The sequence below is a fragment of the Squalius cephalus genome (genome assembly GCF_949319135.1).
Source record: "Squalius cephalus genome assembly, chromosome: 11".
Classification (NCBI taxonomy): Eukaryota; Metazoa; Chordata; class Actinopteri; order Cypriniformes; family Leuciscidae; genus Squalius; species Squalius cephalus.
In genome coordinates, this window is record NC_137132.1 from 19290195 (window position 1) to 19317680 (window position 27486).

At 39.3% G+C, this 27486-nt stretch overlaps 2 protein-coding genes across 5 annotated transcripts in view; one reads left to right on the forward strand and one right to left on the reverse strand.

Moving 5' to 3' along the window:
- clip3 (CAP-GLY domain containing linker protein 3) overlaps positions 1 to 27486 on the forward strand; it is a 769717-nt gene that overhangs the window by 358126 nt on the left and 384105 nt on the right. The window lies entirely within an intron of this gene.
- On the reverse strand, positions 1015 to 27164 carry git1 (G protein-coupled receptor kinase interacting ArfGAP 1). Of its 4 annotated transcripts, XM_079886008.1 has the most exons (21): positions 26612 to 27164; positions 21857 to 21990; positions 21671 to 21783; positions 20819 to 20924; positions 20459 to 20545; positions 19905 to 20035; positions 18139 to 18233; positions 17741 to 17783; positions 17262 to 17288; positions 16619 to 16667; positions 14692 to 14764; positions 14082 to 14179; positions 12602 to 12713; positions 12330 to 12457; positions 11004 to 11156; positions 9918 to 10199; positions 5623 to 5700; positions 5450 to 5529; positions 3721 to 3885; positions 3565 to 3628; positions 1015 to 3480 (listed from the first exon to the last, which is right to left on the reverse strand). In XM_079886008.1, the coding sequence occupies exons 1-21, from the start codon at positions 26661 to 26663 to the stop codon at positions 3265 to 3267; spliced, it is 2286 nt and encodes a 761-aa protein (XP_079742134.1). In that variant the 5' UTR covers positions 26664 to 27164; the 3' UTR covers positions 1015 to 3264. The 4 variants fall into 4 exon arrangements, with proteins under 4 accessions (XP_079742134.1, XP_079742135.1, XP_079742136.1 ...); XM_079886009.1 differs by lacking the exon at positions 17262 to 17288 and having other exon boundaries at positions 26612 to 27153; XM_079886010.1 differs by lacking the exon at positions 9918 to 10199 and having other exon boundaries at positions 26612 to 27153.

Sequence of the window (27486 nt, forward strand, 5' to 3'; positions counted from 1 at the left end):
ACAAGGTAAATAACATTTACCTCAGAAAAGCCATTCATGGTCTATAAACTGTAGGCTATAGTTATAGAGAAAATTTTACTCTAGAGAGCATTTTGAGGCAAAAAAAAAAAAAAAGCACTTGATTACATATTCGTTATATTTTTACTCTGATACCATTGAAATGTAGGCTATCATAAACGTTATAAAAACGACCTTATATACAATTGTATACAAATAAGTTATTAATTAACCTTTAATAATATTGTACCAGCTGACAGGATTACCTGTGTGGTTTAACGTCATAATGTATTTCCATGGAAAAGAAATAACGTAGGCCTACTATATCTATGTAGCCTATATCCAAATACATAGATATTGAATCGACATTAAAATCGAATCGTAAGCTCATGAATCGAATCGTGAAGTTTGTGTCAATTCTCACTCCAAGCTGAACTCAAAAGTTGTCAGCCTTGAGTACAGTTTTATAACTGATGGAATAAATAAACTGGACGGAGTAAAATAGAATTTCAGTCAAATGTAATTTAAAATGTACAAATAATGTATGCACTACATCAATATGTCCCCCGAGGGAAAATGGCGTTTAAAGTAGGCCAATTCCGCGGGAAAGCACACCTCTTTCAAAAGCACTTAACTAAACTATAACCACGGTACATACAGTATATCCAAGGAATTTTGTATATCTCCTATTTTTCTTTTAAATCTTGTTCTTTTCCTGCATTTCACTTCTGCTCAAACATTCAATTGAAAGTTGGATATTGTTAGTCATGCTAAATTACTTGCGCTGTTCCTCATTTCTAAGATACTTTGCATAAGTGTCTGCTAAATGAACAGATGTAAATTTAATTATTTTTTGGGGAATTTTTTTTTTCAGGGAAACACCCTGTGAAATACCATGCATATCAATACACAACTTTTCGTGGTTATTATCTAATAATCCCAATGATGTACAATAACAATTCACAGGAGACAATGATCTTTTTCTTTTATTTATTACAAATGTACAGCTTACGAGTCTTTATTACGATTTAAATGGTTTTGCTTAGTCTTTTTTATTTAAATTCTATATCTTACAGGTAGCCTCTGCTAAACAAATTTCTCCCATCAGCTAATCTCTCATGTAAGAACGAGTGATAACGAAAGTCATAAGTACAGTGCAGCTAGTATGACAGATCACGGAAGAGAGAGTGTGTTTGTGTGCATTAGATTTTAAAAATGATTTCGCCATGTATGCATCTGCAGCAGGATGACTGGGAAAATGTCTACCTACTACCTTGAAAGGAATCAGATTCAGAGTTGGATATAGTGTGTGTGCATTGACTCCCTTTCCCAGACCCCTCTCTGAATATAGTGCTTATTAAATAACATCCCAATCGTTTCTCCCAAGTCATCATCACAGTAAGCCATCACCCAGTGACCGTTCCCGACATGTTTAGTTGAAAACGAAAAAGAAACATACTTAAGCATACACGGTTTTCACTCACCATGCGCTTCTAGTGTGGAAGAGAGTTACTTGAGTACTGATTAAAATCAGTCTAGCAGATGTGCAAAGGCAATGATAAGAGATTTTCAGACAATCTTTTTGACACATTTTCAGGGGACGCAAACATTATCCCATTCCCCAAGTTGAAGAAACAAAAGGCAAAAACAAACAAAAAAATGGCTTAACTTAAAAGGCTGGTGGGTAAAACAGATATGGAAAACATCAGGAAGATTAAGGCCCATAGCATGACATCTAAAATGCAAAGTGACTGTACAACAAATACTTGATCGTGCTCACACACAGATGTGGCATCAAGCCTCAGGTGGAGAAACGTTCGTCTACATGTGCGTTCGTACTGGAAGCTCCAGTTCAATTCCTCTTCCCATGAACATCGACAGCGAGGGGCTCATTCCCCCACCAAAGTGACCGCGATCACACCGACTGATGCCACAGAATGTGACTACGCTGGTCCTGATGCAGCAGATGGACATCACATGTTTTCCCTGTGACTGTATCTGAAATGTTAGTGATGAGAACATTGATAGTGGTCATCTTCAACCATCAACATTCACATGTTTGTAGCTTATAGAACATAAGGATCTTCTTACATTAATAAACACATATGCTTGCTTAAAAAAAAAAATCATGAAATTTAAAGAACGGCGTGAAATCAAAATCAAATATTCTCAAATGGAAAACTAAAAAAAAAAAAAACACACAAAAAAAAGCCTGGTCCTGAAGTGAAGAGTCGTCTTTACTCCGCTAAAATGATGAAGGCCATTCGATTAAGTCAATAATGTGCAGAAAATGAAGACATGGTGTCTTGTCCTAATCTAATAAACTGAAGACAATGTGATGATTGTGCTAACACATTTGCATTGTTCTGATAGCAAAACCCATTAAAGTTGGGATTGAGATGAGATGAGAGGAGCCAGGATGAGATCCGGCGAGCCTTTTCTGTACATCAACCCCAACTGTTGTCTTTGTGCTCTAAGACAAAAAAAAAAAAAGAGGGATCCGCAACTGTAGTGTCATCACTCCCCTCTGCTCCTTTGGCTAGTGTTCAACGCAATTCGACAAACACAAGAATGTAGTATACATTGTAAAACACTGTGTGAGTGAACCAGTGCTTCTACCACTGGAGGACGGGAGTGTTCTGGTTAGTTTTCACAGGTTATTGTTCACCCCTGTTAATGTTCGCAAAGCTCTGTGTGATTTCCACTTGACAAAACGAAACAAAAATCAAAAGAAGACATCAATATTGGTAACAATAATGCGAAACATAAGTCATAATCATTAAAATAACTCCAGTGTTGTTGTTTAAAGTCAGTACATTTGTCCCAAGAGAAACAGGCCAATGGAGCGGCACTTAAAAACATCAAATTAATCGAATGAGAGAGAGAGGAAAAACTGAAATAAACAATTCAGGAGGAACATTTCAAGTTCTCTGATGTTAGGAGTGCTTGAGTATTTCACAAAGAGAACCAACCAGCACTGAGTTGTGGGTCTGCTTGTGTAGTGTTGTCATGTGTAGACGAGAGAAGAACTGAAAGAAGAAAAGGAGTGTAAGGAAAACAAGGCCGCTCCATTCGGCTTCTCCCAAACATTCCACATCTCTGCGTCCGGGTGGCCAAAGCTGGATTGATCACCCAAGCATTAGACTTTTCTTTTCTCATTTTCGTTCCCTCGCATCATTTTTCTATCTACCTGACCAACGATTCCCAGCCGTCAGTTTTTACTTAGTGCCCTCCTCCTCTCCCGTTTCTCAGTCTTTGCCCGGTGGGTCACTGTTTTTTCTCGCGGGTAGTGATGGTGACCAGCTGCTTGGCAGCTTTGGCGATGTCGTAGGCGCACTGGATGACCTGCTGGGTGAGCAGCTGGTAGTCCACCGTGCTGGTCGACGAGTCGGAGGGCGCCGCTTTACGACACTCTACCTGCAGGCGGGACGCGCTGGCCCCCAGGAGCTTCAAGGAGGAACGTACTGCATCCAGCGCTGGTCTCTGAGAGAAGCAGACACAACACATTTAGTGCGTCTGGCTGGATATCTTGAGGCAAAGAAATCACCATAAGACGCATTCACTCACCTTGGGAAACAGCGAGGCCATTTCTGTCACAGCTAAGTGGATTTTCTCTGAGCATGGCACAAAACTGCAAACAAAGACAGATGTTACAAAGGGTTTCTTTCAAACTGCAGCAAAGCGACACTGCAACCAGCTGTGAGGGGTAACAGTCCATCCTACCTGTCGTGTTTAAACTCCTGTGCAGCTCTCAGGAGCTCCTGGATGTTCTTGGTGACCTGCTCGGTTTTGAGGATGACGTCCTCTGTGCAGGGCAGCGTGGGGTCAGGGTCACCCTCTGCGTCCTCCGCTTCCCCCCTGCTGTCCTCCTCGCTGCTGCGGCCCACACTACAACACACCATATGAACACACATGCACACAATAAAAACAAACACATTTCCATACAAAAGGCATGAAATGTATCGTCAGTGGGTTTTTAAGTTACAAGTAGCTTAGTAATAAGTAATTGTTATTATAGCTCATTTAAAAAGTAAGACAAATATATTACTATTTAACTGTAAAATATTTGTAATAATTATAATTGTAATAATTATAAATATAATGTATATATATGTATATATAAATGTATAATGTATATATAAAAATATACTAATCTAGTCCTACTTTGTAAGTCGCTTTGGATAAAAGCGTCTGCTAAATGACTAAATGTAAAATGTAAATAATGATAATGTATTACTTATTACGCTTTACTTCCAAAAAATATTTTTTATAATAACTGTTAATACTTGCATCATATTATATAGCAGTATCTTATTTTTTAGAAGAGAAATATATATTACTACTGTAAAATTACTCCAATGCTGTAAAAACTAAATCTAATATTATTACTAATACTAATATTATTATTAGAGGCAGTATTAAAAGTAATAAGAGTAAAACAACACTAATATAACAGTACAAATATTTTTATACGTTTTACTGCAAAATAAAAAAAATAGTTAACAACAATACAAATATACCACTTTTGTAAATATACCTCAAATAATTAAATAAGTTATTTGAACTATTTCTTATAATTAGTAATAGCATATATTGCATATTATGTATGTCTAATTTTTTGGATTTATTACAAAAATAGACAAATATATTACTCTTATGATGTAATTTCTTTTACATTTAAATAGAAAAAAATAATAATATATAAATATGTGAATTAATATATTAATGTTAATTAACTTTTACTAATTTATATAATTCAAACAATTAAATATATTAAAAGTACAACAGTAATAGCAATATATTTCTTCATGCGTTAAGGCTCTTTAAAGCAGGATGGATTCTGATTGGCGGTCAATGTTTTTAATCAATCATCAGCTAGAAAAAAAAATCTGAAAGTTATTCCAAGGATATTGTTCCTCTGTGCAGTTATCGTTACAGTTGTGGTTTGGAATATTCTTCTATATTTAGAATTTTTTTTTAACTAAATCTTATCGTTATAGAATTCGTCCTTGGTGTGAATGGGCCTTTAGACCCAATTAGACCCAATTGGTTAAACCAGACCATTCCCAGTAGTAACTGAGTTATGGTCTGGCAAAGCTTCAACTCATTTCCAAAGGGGCGTCACCAACGGATGTCGTTCAAATGCCTCTGGGCGCAATTGGATAGACCTAAAACCAATCAGAGCGATCGCCATCGTGTAAAGCCCGCCTCAACGTTTCTGATTGGTGCCACGATTTGGACGGATTAGAAATGGGCTTGAATGGGCTCTCTGCCAGACTACTTGCAGAGCAAATCTAAATTTGCCGGAAGTTTGTCTGGGTTTTCCCAGGCTAAATTAGACTGTTTTTGCAAATGAAATGCAGTCATTGCAGATACAAATGTATCAAATTACACTAATGTAAAAAGACACTGAATCCTCTCTGCTTTGTTTTCAACGGTGGCTTGCACTCACCCAAAGGAGACATCGTATGTTTGAGAGTTGTCATAGTCACTATCAGTACCACTCCCGTATCTCTCTCCTGTTTTTGGAGTCTGGACAGGACAAACATGCGCAGAGAGATCTGTTACACATCAAGGTCTGCAACTCGCATGTCAGTGCAGATATGAATGGAAACTGGCACTCACATTATATCGTCCGTCAGTGGAGGCTGACAGGTGCGGTCCTCCGTAGGGGGTGGGACCCGCAGGGCCGCCCCTTCGCACCTAAACACAAGCAGAACGAGATTAAGAGGAGGAGAAAAGCTGACAAGACAGTCAGCAGGCAGAGGATGAAAAGAAAAGAAGAAGCCTTGATAGTCTTTTCTGCACAGGACTGTTAGATGTAAGGAAATCTGCAGCAAAAACGCTGTTATACTAATGACTGTAATTCTGTTAGACAAGTAGCTTAGAGTAGAGATTTTAGATATTGCAGTCGCAGAACAGCAAGCTTCTACATTAAGCTCAAAAGCAAAACTGAATTAGTGCAATAACATCCTTTTCTCTGAACTAATGAAAATACTAAAAATAGACACTCGCACATTACATTACTTGGAAAACTGTGCAGTTAACAGGCACAAAGGTGCATCTCAAATAAATTAACCATGACTAATAATAAAAAAAATAGGACTGTCAGAAATAGCCCAAAAATGGAATATTGCATAATCAAAACATGGCATATTTGCATAACTGCAAAAGCAATTGAAGCAAATCAAAACAATGCATTCAAAAGACATTCAAATACATCCTACAGGTCTAAGAATATCCACAAACAGAGGATGATTTCCAGTTTCAGCGCTGACAGGAGCAGCACATCGATTCAGTGCACTATACAAGAAAACACTTCCTTTAGCGATGTGGCATGCAGCTCATTTTAGTGTCACTAATCAGGAAACCAATAAAATCAAAATTCAAACATTCCAGACACGTCACATTGCACAAGACAAGCATATCTCAATGAGAGCCTCTCTTGGCATATTAACCATTTTAGGAAAGATACAATGCAACTCATGCCAGTTCTATCATCCTATGCTACATAGACAATATATAGTGGTTGTGTCTCAAAATGTATTGAGCTGCCTACCTAAGCAGCCGTTTTGAGCATCATAGGCAAACCTGGTATTAACATCCGTTTTGGGTGAGCAAAGACAGATTGTGATCAGATTTTATTGAGGGGAGGGTTTTGTGATAATAATAACCACATTACATGAATAAATACATTAATTAAAACTTCAGCATGTTAAAGGGATAGCTCAACCCAAAAAATGAACATTTTGTCATCACTCACCCTCAAGTTGTTCCAAATTTGTATGAGTTTGACAGTTGATGCACCCCATTGACTTCCATTTAAGGAAAGAAAAATGCTATGGAAGTCACTGGGGTGCATCAACTGTTTGGTTACCAGCATTCTTTAAAATATCTCTATGTATGACAAATGATGACAAAATTCTTTGGGTGAACTATTCCTTTAATAAAGCTAGGGAATTAAATTAATAAGATTTAATAAAATCCCACCTAAAATTAAAGTTCTGCATGTTCTGCAAAAAAGTAAAAAAGGCAGAAATAAAAACACACACATATACATACATATACAGTTGTAATCAAAATTATTCAACCCCCATTGCAAATCAGGTTTAATGGCAAAATTTACAGACTTTCAGCTGTTTGCAATGAACAAATCAAACAAAAGTAATGAAAAATGTTTCAGAACAAATGTTTCAAGTGGTTTCCCCAAATTCAACTGAAAATGCTACTTTTAATGACTTCTGCAGTCTCAAAATTATTCAACCCCTTCATGGCAAGCATCTTTAGTGCTTAGAAGACCTGCTGCAAATGAGATGTATAACCAGACACCAGCTTCTGGCAGCGTTCCTGAGGAATCTTAGCCCATTCCTCATGAACAATGGCCTCCAGTACAGTAATATTATTGTGTTTGTGTGCTGCAACCGCAGATTTTCTATGGGGTTCAAGACAGGTGACTGATGGCCACTGTATAATCTTCCAGGACTTTTTGAGGTATGCTTGGGATCATTGTCCTGTTGGAAGGTCCACACACACACAAGCTTCAGGTTCCTCACTGACGGCATGACGTTTTCACCTAGGATTTCCTGATACTTCAATGAATCCATCTTGCCTTCCACACGCTGCATGTTTCCATTGCCAGAGGATTCAAATCAGCCCCAGAGCATCACAAGGCACTATCATGCTTACCTGTAGACAGAGTTTTATTTTCAGCTTCATTCTTCTTTCTTCTTCCTCCAGATATACCGCTAAAAAGTTCCAGTTTTGTTTAATCGCTCCACAGAGCAGAATCCCAAAATTTCAGTGGCTTATTTATATGATTTTGAGCATTTTTCTTGTCCTTTTGGGTCAGTAGTGGTGTAGTTGGAGTTCTGGCATGCGTTTAGTATGTGCCTCAATGTTCAAGCTGAAACCTCAGTGCCTGTTGCCACCAAGTCTTGCTGCAGGTCTTTTGCAGTCACTCAAGGGTTTTTCTGAACCTGCCTTCTCAGAAATCTGGTTATAGTCGTTGATAGCTTCCCTTTTCTGCTCCGTCCAGGAAGTGTCACCAGTGTTCCTTTAACTTTGAATATGTGAACTATGCTTCCAATGGTGTCTCTAGGAACATTAAGTGCCTTCACTATATTTTTGTATCCTGTACCTTGTTTGTGAAAGGCGATGATATCTTTTCTTAACTTTTTGGACCTTTCTTTTGACTTAGCCACATTCCTAACATGCAGCCAAACGTGACGCTCAACAAACCTAGCCAGTTCAGATATTTCATGTGTTCTAGCTCAAGCACACCTGGTGCAACTAATGAAGCCCTTGATTAGTTGATTCAGGTGTGCTTGAAGGCCAATTCACACCGCACAGACAAATGCCAACAAACAAGTTGGCTGTTGGATTTAGACTTCCATGAAAAATAACTGTAATGTTCACACTGCACTAACAGACACAGACAAACACTGATTGAACATGTTCAGTTGGGTGAAATCAAACCCCGACCAACGCCAACAGACACCGACAGGGGTGACACACTGATCCGACAATACCCAACAAACGTGTGCAGTGTGAATTGGCCTTGAGACAACACCTGTTTTGCAGATTTGTGCTGTTATGAGGAATTGTATTCAGGGGGATGAATCATTTTGAGACTGCAGAAGTCATTAAAAGTTGCATTTTCAGTTGAATTTGGGGAAACCACTTGAAACATTTGTTGTGTTGAGCTATTTCAATTACTTTTGTTTGATTTGTTCATTGCAAACAGCTGAAAGTCAGTAAATGTAGACTATAAACCTGATATGCAATAATAATTTTGATTACAACTGTACATACTGTATATACGTGTGTGTGTGTTTATTTCAGTAATGATGCTGAAAATTCAACTTTGCCATCACAGCCAATACACTACATTTTAAAATATATTCAAATAGAAAACAGTTCTTTTAATTTGTAATAATACTTCACAATATTACTGTTTTTACTTTGATTACATAAATGCAGCTTTGGTGAAGAAAAGAGAATTCTTTCAAAAACATTAAATAATTGTAATGTTTCCAAACTGTTGTACTGTGCGCGCAAACACACACACACACACACACAGAGATCTGCATGTCAATAAAGTTAAAAATAAAAAAGTAACAGAAAAATTTAATTAGAAATAAAAACAAAAATATATGTACGGTAGGTGTACTAAAAGGTGCAGTGTGTGATTTTTAGCGACATCTAGTGGTGAGGAACCAACAGAAGTTACGGTGGCCGACAGGAAAAGATGTTGTCATCTGAGACAGCTGAGAGTAGCCAGTTAAGCAATGAGGTTTATTTACAGTGTTTTATTTGCTGACTTTAGCTTGCTTCTTTGCACGAAGAACAACATAGTAACGAAACGCGTTTGTCCGTTTAGGGCTACTGTAGAAACATGTCGGCGGAAAATGGCTATTTCAATGTAAGGGGACCCCACGGTGTATATCGATAGAAATGGCTTATTCTAAGGTAATAAAAACATTATACACCACTGAAAACATAGTTATGTATATGATATTGCATTTCTGTCAACACATCCTCCTAAATATTACACAATGCACCTTTAAGATATTCACATTTAGCACAGTACTGAAGACAATCACAATTCTAGCTAGTCCACTTATGATCAAATCATTCAAGACAGTTTTTGATACCAGGTGTAAAAGAGGTCTATTTAGGCGGCTGACTCAGTTTGGAGACACAGCCAATATCTACAAAAAGATAGGTGTTATCAGGGCAGGAAGTGCTCTGTCCATAAGGTGGCGGTAGAGAGCAGTGAGTAATAGTGAAAGCAAGTGAGTAATAGTGAAAGCAGGTGCTCCAGGCAAAAGCAGCACATCAGTGTGGGTTCAGGTAAGCAGAGGGAGAGAGTGAGTATAAAGTATAAAAAGATCAGGCCGGCCACTAATGCTCACACTTACGGGGCTGAGAGGCAGCAGGCGGCCCGTCAGGGGGTCCAGGGTTGGGGTGAGAGCTTTGGGGGTGGTCCCCACAGGCTCATACATAGAGAAGGCTTGTCTATCCCGGCGGAGGGGAGCGGACGAGGGTGCGGTTAGGCCGGAGTCTCCACCTACCCCTCCTCCACTGCCTGTACCCCTTACCCCACCGGACCACAGCCCTGTGCCACCACCCCCGGTCAGAGCTCCCCCGGCCCCAGCCTGGGCCCCCCGCAGCACGCTGTTCTCCGTCTGCATCCGCGTGATCTACAGGGATGGAGGGGCATCACGGGGAGTCACACATACACAAACACAAGGACCAAAGAAAACACAACAGTTGCAGTGCGGATGGTTACCACATGCTGGGGGCGACAAAATGGGGTAATTCTGATAGACAGGAAGTTTAAGGTTGTCTGAACAAGGAAGGGCTTCATTCTCAGACGTACATGGTATATGATAGTTACACTACTGTTCAAAAGTTTGTGGGCAGTAAGATTTTTTTTATAATTAATACTTTCATTCAGTAAGGATGCATTAAATTGAGCAAAAGTGATTGTTTCTTTTGAACTTTCTATTTATTAAAGAACCCTGAAAAAAACAAATGTATCAAGTTTTCCACAAAAAAAAAAAAAAAAATTAAGCAGAATGTTTCAGCATTGATAATAATATGGAAAGTTTCTTGAGCACCAATATTATATTATATTAATGATTTCTGAAGGATCATGTGACACTGAAGACTGAAGCTGAAAATTCAGCTTTGCATCACAGGAATAAATTACATTTTATAATATATTACAATTATTTATACAGTTATTTTAAATTCACAATAGTGCCGTTTTATAAGTATTTTTGATCAAATAAATGCAGCCAAAAACATTTAAAAAAATCTTACCGACCCCAAACTATTAAACAGTAGTGTACGCAAATACAGTTCTGCTCTGTTTGGATGGTTTGGGATCAGTTTGTGAGATGGTGAGCTGTAGTTTATGGCAGCATTACATTTCTATCTGTGTGAAATACTCATATTTTCAAAACAAGGACACACAGTTTAAATAAAGTGGGTGGGCGCACCTCCTTCTGTAGCCTCCGCAGCTCCTCACTCAGGTTGTTGTTGACCTTCATGAGCTGTTGAACTTTGGCCTCAGAGGAGGCCAGTGCTTTCTTCACCTCCAGGTACTCCTGTAGTGTGATGGGCCCATCTGACAGGTCGGACGAGTCCATGCTCTGACACACACAACACAAATCACAATCTAATGTCAACAGCAAAAGGAACAGTTTTGACATTTTTATAAAACACATACACAATTATGAATTTCATTAATTTATTGTAGTATTTACATTACTGTTTAAAAGTTTTGGGTCAGTAAGATTTTCTTTGGAAAGAAATGAATTCAAGCAAGGACGCATTAAATTGATCAAAAGTGACAGTAAAGACATTCATTAAATGTTACAAAAGATTTCAGTTTAATAAATGCTGTTTTTTTTTTTACATATCAGCCTTGGTGCGCATAAGAGACTTCTTTCAAAAACATTTAGAAAATCTCACCAACCTCACACTTTTGAATGGTATTATAAATTTAAGTCAAAAGAGCTCACCACAATACTATATGACATTTATATTCCTAGATTTGTCTCAGAGTTTTTTTTTTTTTTTATCATTTAGCAAGCAAAAACAAACAGCACAGCAAGTCAGATTATTTGAAGTATTAATGCCCATATGTATTTGTAAACCTAAATTAATATGGAGATTTTAATTAACGTTATTATAAAGCATTACCAGAATGGATTGTGTAAAAGAATATTTTCATACAAAAAGCACTAAAAAGTCAACCATTTTGAGTTAAAAAATAAATTTTTGTGCAATATGACACGTTGTAATATGAGGTTTACTTTGTGTTCCTCTATGCTCAGCCATGTCACTTCCGGTGTGTGTGGAGTGAGCATGCTCAGACACAGCTTCCCGTCTTCAGCTGCAGAACAATAGCTTCACTGATCACAGCCTTGAAAGGGGATGATGTCATTCTGCAAATATGAGGCAGGGCTGCTGCTACTGTTCTTCCAGTGGTGCATGCGGGGACATGACAACGCTGGTGTCTGTACTACTTCTGTATATACTAATTTGCTGGTCTGGCAAAACCAAGATCAACAACTACCAATGCCTAACCTATAATATAAGAAATTAAACATTTCCCAAGATTCAGTGGATCATCTGAAATTGGTTCACCAAAGGTTTTAATGTTCCTCAATTAAATCAGGTGGTTTCATTATAAAAAAAACGAAGGACATCTGGATGGATGAACTCAAATCTTCCAACTTCTCACACTTATAATTAGGTTTAGGTGGAGTACAGGATGATTTTCCCCAGGTAAACTCCCAGTTACCATTTGATGAGCTCACCTTGGCCCGGTTGTTGCGCTGGGTGTTGTTGTTATTCTGTGCGGTCAGCTCGCTGTCTGTGTCTTCGTCAGACGCTACGCTGTCATAATCATGCTGGTCATCGTCTGCCTGACTCAGATCCAGCGGGTCTGAAAAACAACAAACACAAAAGATAACATCATTAATATGAGGAGAAACTGCACTGGCTTAGCTCTATCCATCTTTACTGAAGCTGTATTATTGATATTCTCCTAAAATCTCAGAGTTCGAGAAATGCAATGTGGGTGTCTCACCCGTGGGGCTTGTCAGGCCTTTTCCATGCTGCCGCCGCTTGGCATCGCTGAGAATGTCGATAATGAGGGTGGCGAATTCTCGTGCATTAAAGCGAGCCAATTTCTGCCGCCCCTACCAATGACAAAAACATACACATTATGTAAAAATATTTTATCGTTCAAAAGTTTGGGGTAAGATTTTTTTCTTAAGAAATGAATACTTTATTCAGCAAGGATGCATTTGATGAAAAGTGACAGTAAAGACATTTATAATGTTACAAAAGATTTACATTTCAAATAAATGCTGTTCTTTTGAACTTTCTATTCATCAAAGAACCCAGAAAAAGTGCATCACGGTTTCTGCAGAAATATTAAGCAGCACAACTGTTTTAAACATTGATAATAAGTAAGAATCAGCATAGAATGATTTCTGAAGGATCATGTGACACTGACGACTGGAGTAATGTTGCTGAAAATTCAGCTTTGCATCACAGGAATTAATTATATTTATAATATTTCACAATATTACTGTTTTTACTATATTTTTGATCAAATAAATGCAGCCTATGTGGGCATAAGAGAGACTTTACATTAAATAATCTTAACGATCCTAAACTTTTGAATGGTAGCGTGAATCATTAATGTGTTTTTTACAGTTAAACTCTTAAATGTTTTCTCACTCATTTTTGGGCAGAATTCGTGGAATTCGGCAGAACAGATTGAAACTTCGTAAAAACATGTTAAATGGAAAGTTAAACATGCTTTTTATAACCGAATATTAAAGTTTTGGGGGATGGGTAGAATTTTATGAATGATGGCCATAAAGGAAATCTGCAGGAGTCTGTGTCTGATTAAAAGGTGAAACTTGCAAAAGTTTTATATGAGCACTTAGTCACTCTGCAATGCATATTACAGAACAGTCTATTTTAGCAGAGGGAGACTTGGACATTTTAAAGGCTGGAAAACACTGCCACATCAACAGTTCACTGTCCAACTCTTGACCACTGGGTGTACGTGTCCCTCCTCCCATCATCTCTTTTCATGTCTCATGTATATGCAAAAGAACAGGAAATTCTCAGCTTGGCCAATCAGCCCGCAGGAAACATGCCCCCGTGTGAACGCACTTAGTGGTCTTGCTGTATAAAAGAACTATTTCAAGCAGAAATACAGAGAAGGTCATGCAAGGATGCCAGTGGAAACACAGAGGGGGAGGGAGCAGTCGCGTGTCTGCAGCAGTTACGCAGCTGGAAAACATCCATTAGTTGGTTTGCTGGCCGAACCCGGGCCTCAGTCAGACGTTCGTACAGCCACAAAATGTCTATTTTTAGCTTTGTGTCTGCTGCACCCCAGATATCATCTCTCCTTTGTGCCTCCATCAAAAACAGGCCCGCGTGGAAGTGACGGCCGCTTACGCAAGGGGGAGCAGGAGCGGAGAGCTTCCTCCCAAACATACTTCAAACACATCCTCTGAGGCTCAGGAATAAAATGCTGTGCGTGTTACCTGGTTGCGTGTCGCTGAGTATTCAGGGTTGACGGGTAAGAAGGGGACGGCACTCCGTTCGGTCACAAGCGTACTGTGGTTCTGAGTTGTCAGCCACACTGAGAGAAACAGAACGGACACATATAAACAAGACAAATATATACAAACAGATTCCGATGTCGTAGCCATGAGGTTATGGAGAGTACGCATCTACCCCTCCCGTTCAGTTTGTGTGTGTTTGGCCCCCTGCCTCGCTCACAGCCCTGCTTACCATCAGAATCTCAGTCTGCCACCCCAGCATGATACCTCTTCTCCTCTACAACCAGGAACGGGAGTCGAAAGAGAGAGAGAGAGAGAGAGAGAGGAGGAGGAGAGAATTCCGCGGCACTCCCTCGCCCTCGCTCCCTTTCACCCTCCTTCCATCTAAGCACCTCTCCCTCCCTTCTCTACATGCTGACTGCATCGCTAAAGTCCTTCTATAGTCAGTGTTTATACAACACCCCGATCACTGCGTCTCCAGGGACACGACTACAACCGTCCCCACGCCTTTGGACAGCTCCATAACTACATTAGGAAAAGAGTGTGATGCAGGGAAAGCTGGGACAGGAACAGATGGGGGTTTGAGTCTTACCTGCATCATTCTCTCTACGGTCCACTTCGTCGTACACATCCATAGCCAGCTCCTCGAACAAGCGGTTATTTAACTGTGTCCACACACACACACATACACAAACATATCAGTATGTAGCATTAAGATTCAGGTATGGGGGAAAAGAAACACGAAATCACAGCAAAATCAGAGCACACACAACAGGGAGGCATCAGTGAGAAGACAAAACAAAGCAAGACGCTCCAACAAGGTACTAAATATAGATTAAATGCAAGCTCAGGGAACTCAAAGCATCTGCTTAGTGCTTAATATATCTACTAAATTTCTAAGCATTTGAAAAGTTTGTCAAACATACGGTATTCATCTCAAATCTCTCAAGAAAAAGGCTAACGCTGTATCCCATTCCCAACTAGGAATTCCTACGACAAGTAAGTTTTGGACCAATGAGATTTCAGTGTGGGTGGAGCTTCCCAGTGCAATAGTACAGAAATAAAAAATCTAATGACCAATAAAATGTCCTGTTTACTTGATTGGTTAGGACAAAAACTCAGCATGAAAAATGTACTTAATTTACTCTTCTTGTTAGCGGACATTGCTAGTCTTGTGGTGAACTAATCCGTGCCAGTTAATCCACATGAAACATTGGTTTGTCTTTGTAATCTTTAGTCGAAATCTAAAAATTTGCTTCGACTCTGAAATGGTATTCTTTTTCAGATGACATCCTTTTGACAGATTGGGCAGATCATCTTTAACCACTCCCTGCAAAAAAATCAATCCCTGACCACTATTTTTTCTCATTCAATATTCCATTTCACTCAAAAGTATGTCAGAATACTGAAGTAAAGTCAGACGCAACTTCCAAAAGTATCCACCTTATTTTGTGTGGATGAGCCGATTCATTAGCCGCTATAACTAGAAGAATGGCAAAGTGCAGTAAACAGTAAAACGATTTGTCGGCGCCAATGGCCTCGTGGTCAGTGCGCCGACATGTAGCGCCTTTGCGCTCGGGCGGCCCGAGTTCGAGTCCCGGCTCGTGGACCTTTCCCGATCCCATCCCCCCGTCTCTCTCCCACCTTGTTTCCTGTCATCTCTCTACTGTCCAGTCACAATAAAAGGAAAATCACCAAAAAACAATATTTAAAAAAAAAATAAAATAAATAAACAGTAAAACGATTTGTGCTACAGACCAGTGTGTTTATATCTATGACAAATCATTCCAATAATATGGAAAGAAAACAATATCAAGCTGTTTTGTACAGCTAAAGATAACTGGAAGCGGATGACACTGGAAGCCAGACACATTCAATTTACAAATTAAAATTTAAACCTGTAAATGAAAAACCCGCTCTTATGTGAAAAATAAGGTGGATACTTCAGTTTGTACATGTACGCTAGGGTATGAGTACAGTGCTCGTGAAGTAAATTTCATCATTGGCATAATACGCACATGTTTGTGCGCAGACAGATTTTCCTAATCATGCGTTTGCTAAGGTCACAGCCTGGCACAAGCGAGTTATTTTTGCTCTAGTTAGCTTGTCCACAAGATGGCAACACCGCCCCTACCCATTGCTTCACATGGAAAATAAAGAAACGATCCAAACAACAAACTACTGGAGACGACAACAATAGATGCCCAGGTTGACAAGCGCATGGGTGAAGGGGTTACGCGATACACACAGCTCTAGTTTAAACGACTACGAAGGCTTTTTTATCGCTCAGAATTTCTGGAGAGAAATAGCAGACAATGGGCTATCGGAGGCACAGTATCAAACGGAGAATACTGCTAAGCATTTGGCTGTACACATATGTTGGTGTTTGTGTCAAACTGATGTATACGTGAAGTTTAACATGGAAAAGCTTTTATCGCTTGTTGCTTTGTGTTGTGCCTGTCTAAAAACTCAAATTCCCTTGATTCTCTGTACCAGCTCATTAACCTGCAATCACTCACCGCTTGAAGCTTCTTCTTGGCTGCCTTGGCCAGTTCAGAGAGGTCCAGGCTACGCAAAGACAAAGACACAGACACAGGAGTAAAAGGATGCTGGAGTCATGCGGACAGAGAAAGATGAGGAGAGAGGAAAGGAGAGGGGTGGGAATGAGGAGCTGGTTGAATGGATGAAGTGTGGGGACGGGACATGGGCAGCCCAAAAAGATGAGGAGATGTACTTAGGTTTTTCAATGAGGTCATGATAATGACTAATTTTCTAATCTACTGCTACTATTTCCATAACTTTTATTCTATTAACATTAACCAGAACGTAATTATTGCATTAACTTCAAGCAAGAAAGACTACATTACCTACACATTTTTTTTAACAACAACCATTATTTAGTTGTTTGGCTATTGGTTAACATTATACTATAATTTTTGTTTTTCCGAGGTGGAGCACTGAATGATAACATACACTAAACTTTGTGCACAATAAGACAAGGAAGATGTATTTAGGTAACAATGGTACATTATGATTTCATGTTGACTTTAATGTGTAAATAACCTCATCCCTTTAGACACCCACATCCAGATGAAGGTCATGTGAGAAAGAAAGAGAGCAGGGTTTATGGAGAGGGGGATGAGAAGAGAGAGAAAGAGATACCTCTGCGTCGGGCACTTAGGGCGAGCTCTGCCTCCAAAAGCGCAGCAAGATGGAGAGAACAGAGAACGAGTGAGCGAGACCGAAAAGTGAGCAGAAAACAGACAGAGAGAGAGAGAGAAAGAAAAGGGATAGACCCCATATCAACACTACTTCTGGACAGGTCAGTTAAGTTCTTTCAGCTGTGGTGCATTTGAGGTGTCAGCCCTACAGAGGTTGATGACACACACTCTGCCCTAATGCAAACTGATTGACCGTGTGGCGCAACCTGCTGGCCAGCACACTCAAATACACCCGCTGCCAACTGATCTTAGTACACTTTATCTACCCTGAATGGGCAGCGCTATGGAAAAGACTTAAGGGAGGATATCATGCATAATGACAGCTAATAAATAAAACTGCACTGATGCGTTTCAATATTTATACACAGTATTATTTCTTATTTTGAATCAGACGCACAACCTCATACACAAACAATGTACCTGTCTGCCATCTGAGGGATAATATAGTGACCATTCTTGTGATCTGCAAAAACACAGACAAAAGAAAAACATGAAGTTTTCAATTTCATTTGGGAGGACAGATTGTCTTTTTCACACCCCCCACACAGGTACAAACCAAATTTACACTACAGGTTACAGTATTCACGCTGTATGAGTAAGCAGCACAATAGAAGCTTAGGTGTAATAAAAATGTCATTGCTGAGCCTATTTTTGTGTGGAAAGCACACTGAACTCAGCAGAAAACATGTTAAAAATGCAATATAAACCTTTTTATCAACACTTGCAATTTGGATTTCTATGAAGCAACAAAAAAAATGTATTAAAGGAAATACTGAATACTGTAAAAATGTTTATTGGTTATAATATTCTAAGCTCACCTGGGCGACGGCCACACAGGTAAAAGGCCAGTCTGTCTGTGAGCTCATACTGACACTCCACCAAGCGCTCGGCGAGCTCCACGTGACCTGCTTGCCTGCAAGAACACAGTCACATCACAAACCCAAGACTCTAGATCACTATAAACCTATAATAACAAGAACAATATAAGAACAACAATATATATATATATAGTCAAGTCTGAAGTCTTTATCACTTGAGTCTGAGTCAAGTCTGGAGTCTTTTGTCACGAGTCTGAGTCATTTCATGCCTTACCAAAAAAAAAAAAAATCCTATTATTTGTATTATATAGACAAAATATATTATCTTTCTATTATCTGTTTTGTGCTATAGGTTTAAAGGCTAGATTTTATTTGTTTATGTTTTAACATGCTTGCAATCCAAAGGAGCCATGCAGCTGCACCACAGTATAATAATGTGATTAACCATTTTGGATGCGATGTCTCATAAAATGTGATGTCCTCGTTCCGGCGTCTTTAATTGTTTTCCCACATTCTTTGCATCTAGACGATTTGACATGTTAATAAACCCAAATGAACATATGGCACAGTTTCTCCCGTCATGTTTCATGGGACTTTCATTATGATATTTTGGAGTTAGGCGCAATACACTGAAGTCCAACTACCGCGACACATAGATATTATAAGCAGATATTATAAAACCATTCAAATAAAACACATTCTTTTTTATTATATCAGTAGTTAAGGATTAAAGACTTTACGTAGGATTAAAGACGTTTTTAAAATATGCACGAGTCCTTTGGTCGAGTCCGAGTCAAGTCTGAAGTAATTTCAGTTCGAGTCCGAGTCCAGTCTGAAGTCCATTAAAATGCGACTCGAGTCCGAGTCTCTAACTCGAGTGCCCATCTCTGAGATATACAGTATATTAGTGGTGGGCATAGATATTAATATAATATCTCTTACATTATGAGCGCGCTTGCCACGCGCGACCCGCCTACATTTGAAATAACGAAATTTTGGTCGGCAGGAAAAATGATCCAACGAACCGTTCGGTTTGAAAATGCGTACCGAACACCGAACGGAATTCGGCTAGGTATACATCCGCGCTAAAATATCAAGGTGAAAGTCATCATAGCTTGCGTAGTATAGACCCAGCTCCCAACCCAACTTTGAGAATAGATTAACGGCGATATTTTTTTTATCGCCCGATAAGAGTCTCACGTTAACGCAGCACGTTAACGCCGATAACGGCCCACCACTAATATATATATATATAAAATCCCACAACTGTTTAAATGTTTGAGGTCAGTAAGATTTTCTTTTTGAAAGAAATCAATACTATTTTTCCAACAAGGATGCATTAAATTGAGTGACAGTGACAGTTCTGTTCATCAAAGAATCATGTGAAATGTATCAGTTTTCAGAAAAAAAATCAAGCAACTGTTTGTAAAGGTAATAATAATAAAAAAAAACGTTTCTTGAGCACCCAATTTGCAGATTTGAATGATTTCTGAAGGATCATGTGACACTGAAGACTGAAGTAATGATGCTAAAAATTCAGCTTTGTATATTAATATATTGTGTGTGTATATATATATATACAGCTAAATATATTAAAATAGAATAATAATAACAATAATTTTAAATTATAATAATATTTCACAATATTACTGCTTTACTGTATTTCTGATCAAATAAATGCAGACTTGGTGAGCATAAAACCGACTTCTTTCCAAAAACATCAGACAGATCGCGGATGAGGAGTGACCCCTGTGTTTTGTGTTTACCGGGCATAGTCTATAGGTGTGCGGCCGTTGATATCTGGAGCTCCTGGATCTGCCCCGTACACCACCAGCAGCTCGGCCTGCAGAACCTGCCCCGCTTTGGCGGCCACATGCAAAGGGGTCGTGCCCTTTTCCTGTGGAGGGAACATCAGATGTTTGACCACCACAGATTACAGGCTCTGTTCACTCTGCTGTTTTCAAATACAAGTCATGAAATCTAACCCTTTCTTTTCAGACAATGTAGTCAATATCTGATGCATCTACATTGTTTGCCATAGTAATGACTTTAGAGAAAAGAAAGGACAGAAACCTATATATATATTTTGGTTTGGAAAGTATTTATGCATTGGATCAGATTTTTAAAAATCAAAATGTATAAACAGTTACAGGATACAATGAACAATAATGTTCAGTTTGACACAGAAACAGATTCTCTGTTCCCATACTGAACAACACAAAATTGATATCTAACAATCTAGAAATCATAAGATCTGTTTTATGTGATGTAGAATAACTGCCAGAATAAGGAGAGAACTGTGTAAGATGGCAGATCTTACCGGGTGAAAGAAGTTGGCTTGTGCCCCCAGTGACAGAAGCCGTAAACACGTCTCCAGACTTCCTGTCCGCACACTTGAGTGCAGTTGCTGCAGGCAACAACAGTAGAATAAGTGAGTGTGTGAGAGAGAAAGACAGAGGGAACAGCAAGCAGACCTCCTGTGTATCCTCTCATTATGGACGTTCAATAGCACTGAGGAAGGCACATTTATTCACTAGCGGGGTGTCATTTTAAGGGCCCTCCTGCAAGGGCACAGGCAGTGGGGAGCAGAGAGAGGCCGAGGAGGAAAGATTGAATGAGTGCGAGAGGGAAGAGACTGAGATAAAGAGTCCAAGGTTGAGACACCTTGGGGCGGTCTCACCTTGCTGAGGTCCTTCGTAGTGACCCCATCATCATCACGGCAGGGCAGCTTGTGGACAAAGGCTAACATCTGGTACTTGGCGCGAATGAACTCTGACTTGGTGGGGCTGTGGGGTGAGAGATACAAACATAGATCAAATAAATCAATTTCAAAGTTAATGAATCAATCAATATAAAATGGGACACATGGTCCTGCCTACATAGATACAGTCAAGGCTGTTTATTTTAAAAATGGTTCCTTCTCTGATGTAGCCTAATTGACTCAAATCAAACCATACAAATCATCAATTGACTTATCTTACCATCAAAAGTTTAGCTTGGTCTTTCCCCATTCAAATAAATAGAAGCTGTAATTGTTAACAGTACTTGTCTGCTGTTTGTAACAAATATGGTGAAAACATATATATATATATTGTATATTCATGAATCCATGTCTCTGCTTGATCGTATTTAAATACCTAAAACTGTATTATTAATATTAAATCTAATTATATACTTTTGCTTTATTATTAGAGCTGTGATGAAGATGGTACAGAAAATTATTGAAAACAGATGTGCTCGAACTTTCATCACCTGTGTGAGTGTAAGTGTGTGAATAAGACTGGGCTAACCACTGCACCACTGCTCTGACAAATTACTCTTTAATTACTCTGTATTTTACTTTTAAAATCTCCTCTCATTTATTCTGAGTGAGCAGATTTGCTAGTCTGGTCTAAGCGGTATGCTATTACATGGAGCTCCAGGAGAACAATTATATACTGCACGGACCAATAAAACTAAAATTACACCCCCAGTCTTCTGTTTTTATGACATTCTGGTATATAATGCATGAATGGTTGATGAGATGGCTTACTGGACTTTATCTTGTGGGTTTGGTTTCCTGCGCCCACTCTGAACTTGTGCTGGATCCAGCAGGGAGTGTTCCCAGATCGAGTTAGCACCGTTACTGGCCAAGGTCTGCACCATCTGAGACACACGCATGCATTTGTTAGGCTACGATCTAGCAGAAATACGTGTGTGCGAGAGGCTCTTTAGTTACCTGCAGTAAGGAAGGAGGCCAGCCGCTGTGTCGCAGGTGTTTGACGATGGAAATGTGTCGGCCCAGGCTCCGGTGCACAGAACAGCATTCATCACAAATCAGAACCCCTCGGTTTATACTGCTCCAGCCCGGGTCTGAACACACATGATAGAGTAAAGTACATTTCATCGAGAGAATGAGCAAAAGACAACATCAATCGAGGGCTGACTTTTCTAAAAAAAATTCAAATATAGGCAGGATGTGGAAAGACTTACTCGTTTTGCTTAGACTGATCACAAAAACAACAGCATTTTTATATTCCTGGGCCTTCTCCCTACATCTTGTGTACCTTATTTTGGTCTTTCTTTTTGGTGCTACATTGAACACTGTTGTCATTGATTCTGCTGATGAAGAAAATGTCACCAAAGTCTAGTTAGGTAACACAGTGGAAATTGTGAGAATGATTTGTGTTAGAATTATAAACAAAAGAAATCATTTGGCCAGCAAAAGTGCATTCATGAATTTATAGCGGTCACGTTACATTATTTAAAGTTGTATAATTTCCAGCTATTATTGCAAATTAAAAACGTAAAAACAATGAAAACAATGTTTAATGAAATTATACAGATATTTCTCTAATGCTGCAAAAATGAAATAATAATTTTATAATTTTTGGTGGGGCTGGTGAAAATAAATAGACATCCACACCATACAGCCCTGCTCTGAATGAGCTTATCTGAGGCAAAGGGCTCTCCTCATATGAGGCAGGGTACGAGCGTAGTCAGGACTCAGGACCGATCAAGTGTGACAGAAGTGTGCCTCTGACTAACACAGGCCCCCAGAATCTGGCTAAAATTAAACCAGCACCCACAATGCTTCAAGCACATAATCTCATCCACAGAATCTCACTAAGCAGGGGGTTTGATATGATTAAAATGAGAGATTATTTTTGCACAAATGTAAACAGTGTCATAACATGATTATTGATTTCCCGGATGAATGCAAACACAATATGACATCTAAAAATGGAAGATATTAATACTGATCTGTAGGAAGCAGGGTTGTGTTTTTTTTTTTTTTTTTTACTGTTTTAAAATTAAAAACAGTAATATTGTGAAATGTTATTACAATTTAAAATAACTGTTTTCTATTTCAATATATTTTAAAATGTAATTTATTCCTGTGATGGTAAAGTTGAATTTTCAGCCTCATTCAGTGTCACATGATTCTTCAGAAATCATTATAATATGCTGAGTGATTTAGTGCACAAGAAACATTTCTTATTATTATCAATTTTGAAAAGAGTTGTGCTGCTTTATATTTTTATGTAAACTGAACATTTTTTCAGGATTCGTTTTCCAGGTAATTTTGACCGATTTAATGCATCCTTGCTGAATAAAGGCCAGTTCACACCAAGGACGATATAATGATAAAGATATAGTTTTACAAATCTTTCTAAATTTAAAAGAATAGCAGAGTTCACACCACAACTATAACGATAACGGCACAGAGGAACGATTTCATTGGAATCCCTCTCAAAATGTTTTTTTTTTTTTCAGCTGATGAATAATAAAATAAAAATAAATAAAAAACATCCACACCCAAACAGAATCCATCCTGTCATCTTTAAAGAGAGTTAAAGGCACACTATGCAGTTTCTGTTTTTCTCAAACAGCGCCCCCTAGAGTCGCTGTGGAGTACTTGCATTTAACGTTACTGTCGTAAATACCACTCATGCCGTCTCTGCACTCTTCCGACCGCGCTTTCTTCGTCGACTCTGCCATGATTCACGTCTGACATGTGTGCTAGTGTCTTCCATAGAGGCTGCTTCATATGTTGTTGATGTATGTGACGTCATGCCGTAAAGCAAGTCGTGATTTTCGCGAGATTTGTCGGGGCGCCACCCCTCAAACTTGCATTGCTGGTTTTGCCAACAGTTGGTGTGGACACTAATATAGTAATAGTTCTTGGTGTGAACGGGCCCTAAAAGTATTCATTTCTTTCAAAAATAAAAAATCCTGACCCCCAAACTTTTGAATGATAGTGTATACAGTTAAAATATGGCAAATGAAACAAGTGTTAATTTGACTCTCACATTCACTCAATTCACAAACAAATATACATTTATAAGATCATACGATAATTTTCTCTTTTAGTAAGTAATAGGAGGCATTCAATGTAAAAAAAGAAGCCTGAATTAATGTCAATTAAAAGGGCTGCTTGTTTCCTTATTTTAGGAGAAGAAGAGAAGGCTTATTTGAATCCACCAGATATTCAAATACAGCCAAAAGTTTAAATCCTGCATGTGGTGAAGAACTTAAGATTTATTGGCTTAGTTGAAAATAAGATGGTGTTATTAAATCCCCTTTACGGTCTAAAGATGGGCAGACATCAGAGATAGAGCTGAGCACCTGCATGTGGGAAAATCAAAGATGACGCCATACTTCTTAACTAACATGCGCATCCTTCCTATAAGTGCTTGAAACCATTAACAGGAACATCTTTATCCCCCTATCTCAAACGTGACTTTCTCTCTGCTTCTAATGAAATTTCACATGTACACACGTACGCACACAGACTCAATGCACACGGCGCCATTCAGTCCTGAGTGACCATGCAATTGACAATCTTCCACACATTCATTCATTCTCCTAACACATTTACCAGAATCCATCTGTCTGTCTGCCCACCTCCTCCTCCTCCTCCTCCTCCTCCTCTCTCAGTCATCATCAGTTCCTCACCTTCCGACATACTTACCATTAGCTACATTCCTACATGTCAAACACGAAAATGACAAGCTCAATCAGCACCGTGACAGGCCAACGCAAGGACAAAGGAGTGTGTGAGGATGCAAAAAGCCACACAAGCACTCAGATGTGGAGTGGTCAGCCAGGGGCATTTGTGACAGTGTTTGAGGCCGACCTTAGAGCATGACTGCAGGTAGCTGAGGTGGTGAAACAGAACTAAACTGTCAAAAACGAGACACACTCTCGCATACACGTACATTCCTGGAGAGAGAGCAGCTGTGGATGAGGGAGCAGCTGTCATGCCCCCCGTACCACCCCTTGGTCCCCCCCGTGGGGACGGTGAAGCTAAATGAGCAAGGCCAAGGGTGGCCTAGAAGTGACGGCACAGCTGAGCGGCATCAAAAATATGTTTTGAAAACAACTACTAAAGAGTTATTATGTATTTTTGGGTGGTTTAAATGGCTGGTAACTTATTGAGCAATACATTTTGGGACAAACGGGTAAAAGCCGGACAACGTAGGAAGTTCATCTTTATTTAAAACATAAATGCAGGGTCGACTTCCATCTTTTCCACTGTAGTATATATTTAGGGAAATTGTTCCTTGTCTGAGGGCACGTGTGATGGGACTAGAAATGGTTATAAACAACTCGAACATATGCTCAACTATGTTGCAACCCTGATCAGTGGAAAACCTATACATCATATAGATACAGGCCTATGTATCATTGCTGCTAACTATGATTTTTGCCACTGCTCATAATCATTACAGAAATAAAGTACCTTAAACCAGCATGAGCTAGTTTGAGGTTTTTAGCCGGTGTCCCAACCTGGTCATATTGGTCTGTTGGCTGGTTTTAGAGGGGTTTTGGGCACTTTTCAGCTGGTCATGCTGAGAGACCAGCTTGAAGACCAACTACGCAACAGCTTAGGCAGACTGGGAGACCAGCTTAAACCTGCTAAGACCAGTAAACCAGTTTTGGCTGGTTTAAGCATTTTTTATGCTTTTTAGAATAATAAACGATACAGCAGCACACAGAAATATTCCTGTTGGAAAAAATAATTATATACATATTATGTAAATAAAGTAAATCATGCGTCTAATAATCAAATAATGCATTTAGATAGGCTACTTTGAAACAGCATAACAAAACGAATGACTAAACATACAGGAAATGTGCAACTAATCAATATCTACCCACAAAACTGTTATCTAGAAGCAAAGTTTTGTACAAGCACAAGCAAATACTGACCCACGTCAGAGTTTGATGTGTCCTGTCAACCTGCTAACGATTCGATAGTTATTTTACTAGTCTCAACCCAAGTTCTGATTAACTAGATTCGAAAACAGTACCGGACAAACTGAGCTAGTGTTCTGGTAGCCATAATGCATTTAACGTTTGTAAAAACAGGAATGTGTTTTACTCAAATACTGGCAAGGAAGTCATACAAGAGTCCGCAGGCTACTTAGCAACCGAGCCTAACTACTGTCAGTTAGCATTGTTCGCTACAGAGCCCGTTTTCGTGCTCAATATTAACTAAAAACTCACTTTTAATTAACATAATTAGTTGTCACTACAATATGTGCATATACAAGGGTTGGCCTATAGTATAAATCTGTTGCTTTTAATTGACAGCAGCCCGCAGCCTTGTCAACTGGTTTAGGATGAGTGCTAACAAGCAAAGGATAAAACTTTAGCCACGGAAGCAGGGTAGCTGCAGTTAGAAGCTCATATTTTTATACCCATAAAAGTAGTAAATATATTAAATGATCTAATTTATGGACAAATGTTCTGTCGCATTATAAACCGTAAATACACGCAGTAGTAAATTAAGAGTGGGTTTAAGGGAGGGAGCAGATATGTTGGGCCGCAGTATCGTCCTTAATATTCGCCCACTTTCCTGACGCGCTTAACCGAGTATCCCTGCGCATATGTGGGCTTGCGGTTCGCCCGCTTGCCGCCGCGCTCGACCGAGTTCGGGACAGCCATAGCTCACAACAACGCCTCGATCCATAAATCTCAGCCTTACCTGGTGCACTGCAGTCGGCGCACACCTCGGTTCTTTGGACTTTCCTGGACATCGCTGAAACCAAATCTACCCGCTTCCAAAGATTTTAGTCCAATACTTAATATATTTGGCTTGCTGTCCCCCCAGGAGCGACGTCTGCGATTTTAATGCCGCCCTGAATGTCCGGAAGCCGGCGACGAGCTCTCCAGTGCTCCCGGTCCTCACCCTTCTCTCTCCTTCCTTTTTTCTGCGGTGTCTTCTGTCTTAACGCTGCAAGGATTTAACGATTCCTCTGAATGAATCAAAATTTTCAGAAGGCCCCTTACGTTATCAGATTATTTAATATTGGGCGTCCCCACTAATGTTTTTCCCCCGACCATTATCCAAGCCCCGTCTCTGTCTCGGGGAAAAGGGGGTGGGAATAAGAAAAGTATGGATACAGTACACGGTTTATTTACATCCACTGCCCTATACACTTGACTTCTGTACGGCGGGCTGCATACTCTCCCTCTCCCTCTCTCTCTGACGTCTGTCTCTCGCTCTCTCGCTCTCTTTCTCTTGCCCCACCGTCGTTATTGCACAGGCGGGGGCAGACGGAGCAGAGGGACCATGCAGTCATGCCCACCAGTGTAGATTAATTTTACATAACTTTATTTGCATACCTACAATCCCCGAATTAATAAACTTTAAGTAGCCTAGGCCTATAAATAATTAGGCTAAATAAAATATACAAGATGTATTCAGTAAATTGGATATGGTTAATATATTTTAATATATTTTAAAATACTCCACATTCTATTCTATTCTATTCTATTCTATTCTATTCTATTCTATTCTATTCTATTGAGCCATCAAAATATACGTACTTGTATTTCTTTCTTTCTAGATAGGTCATT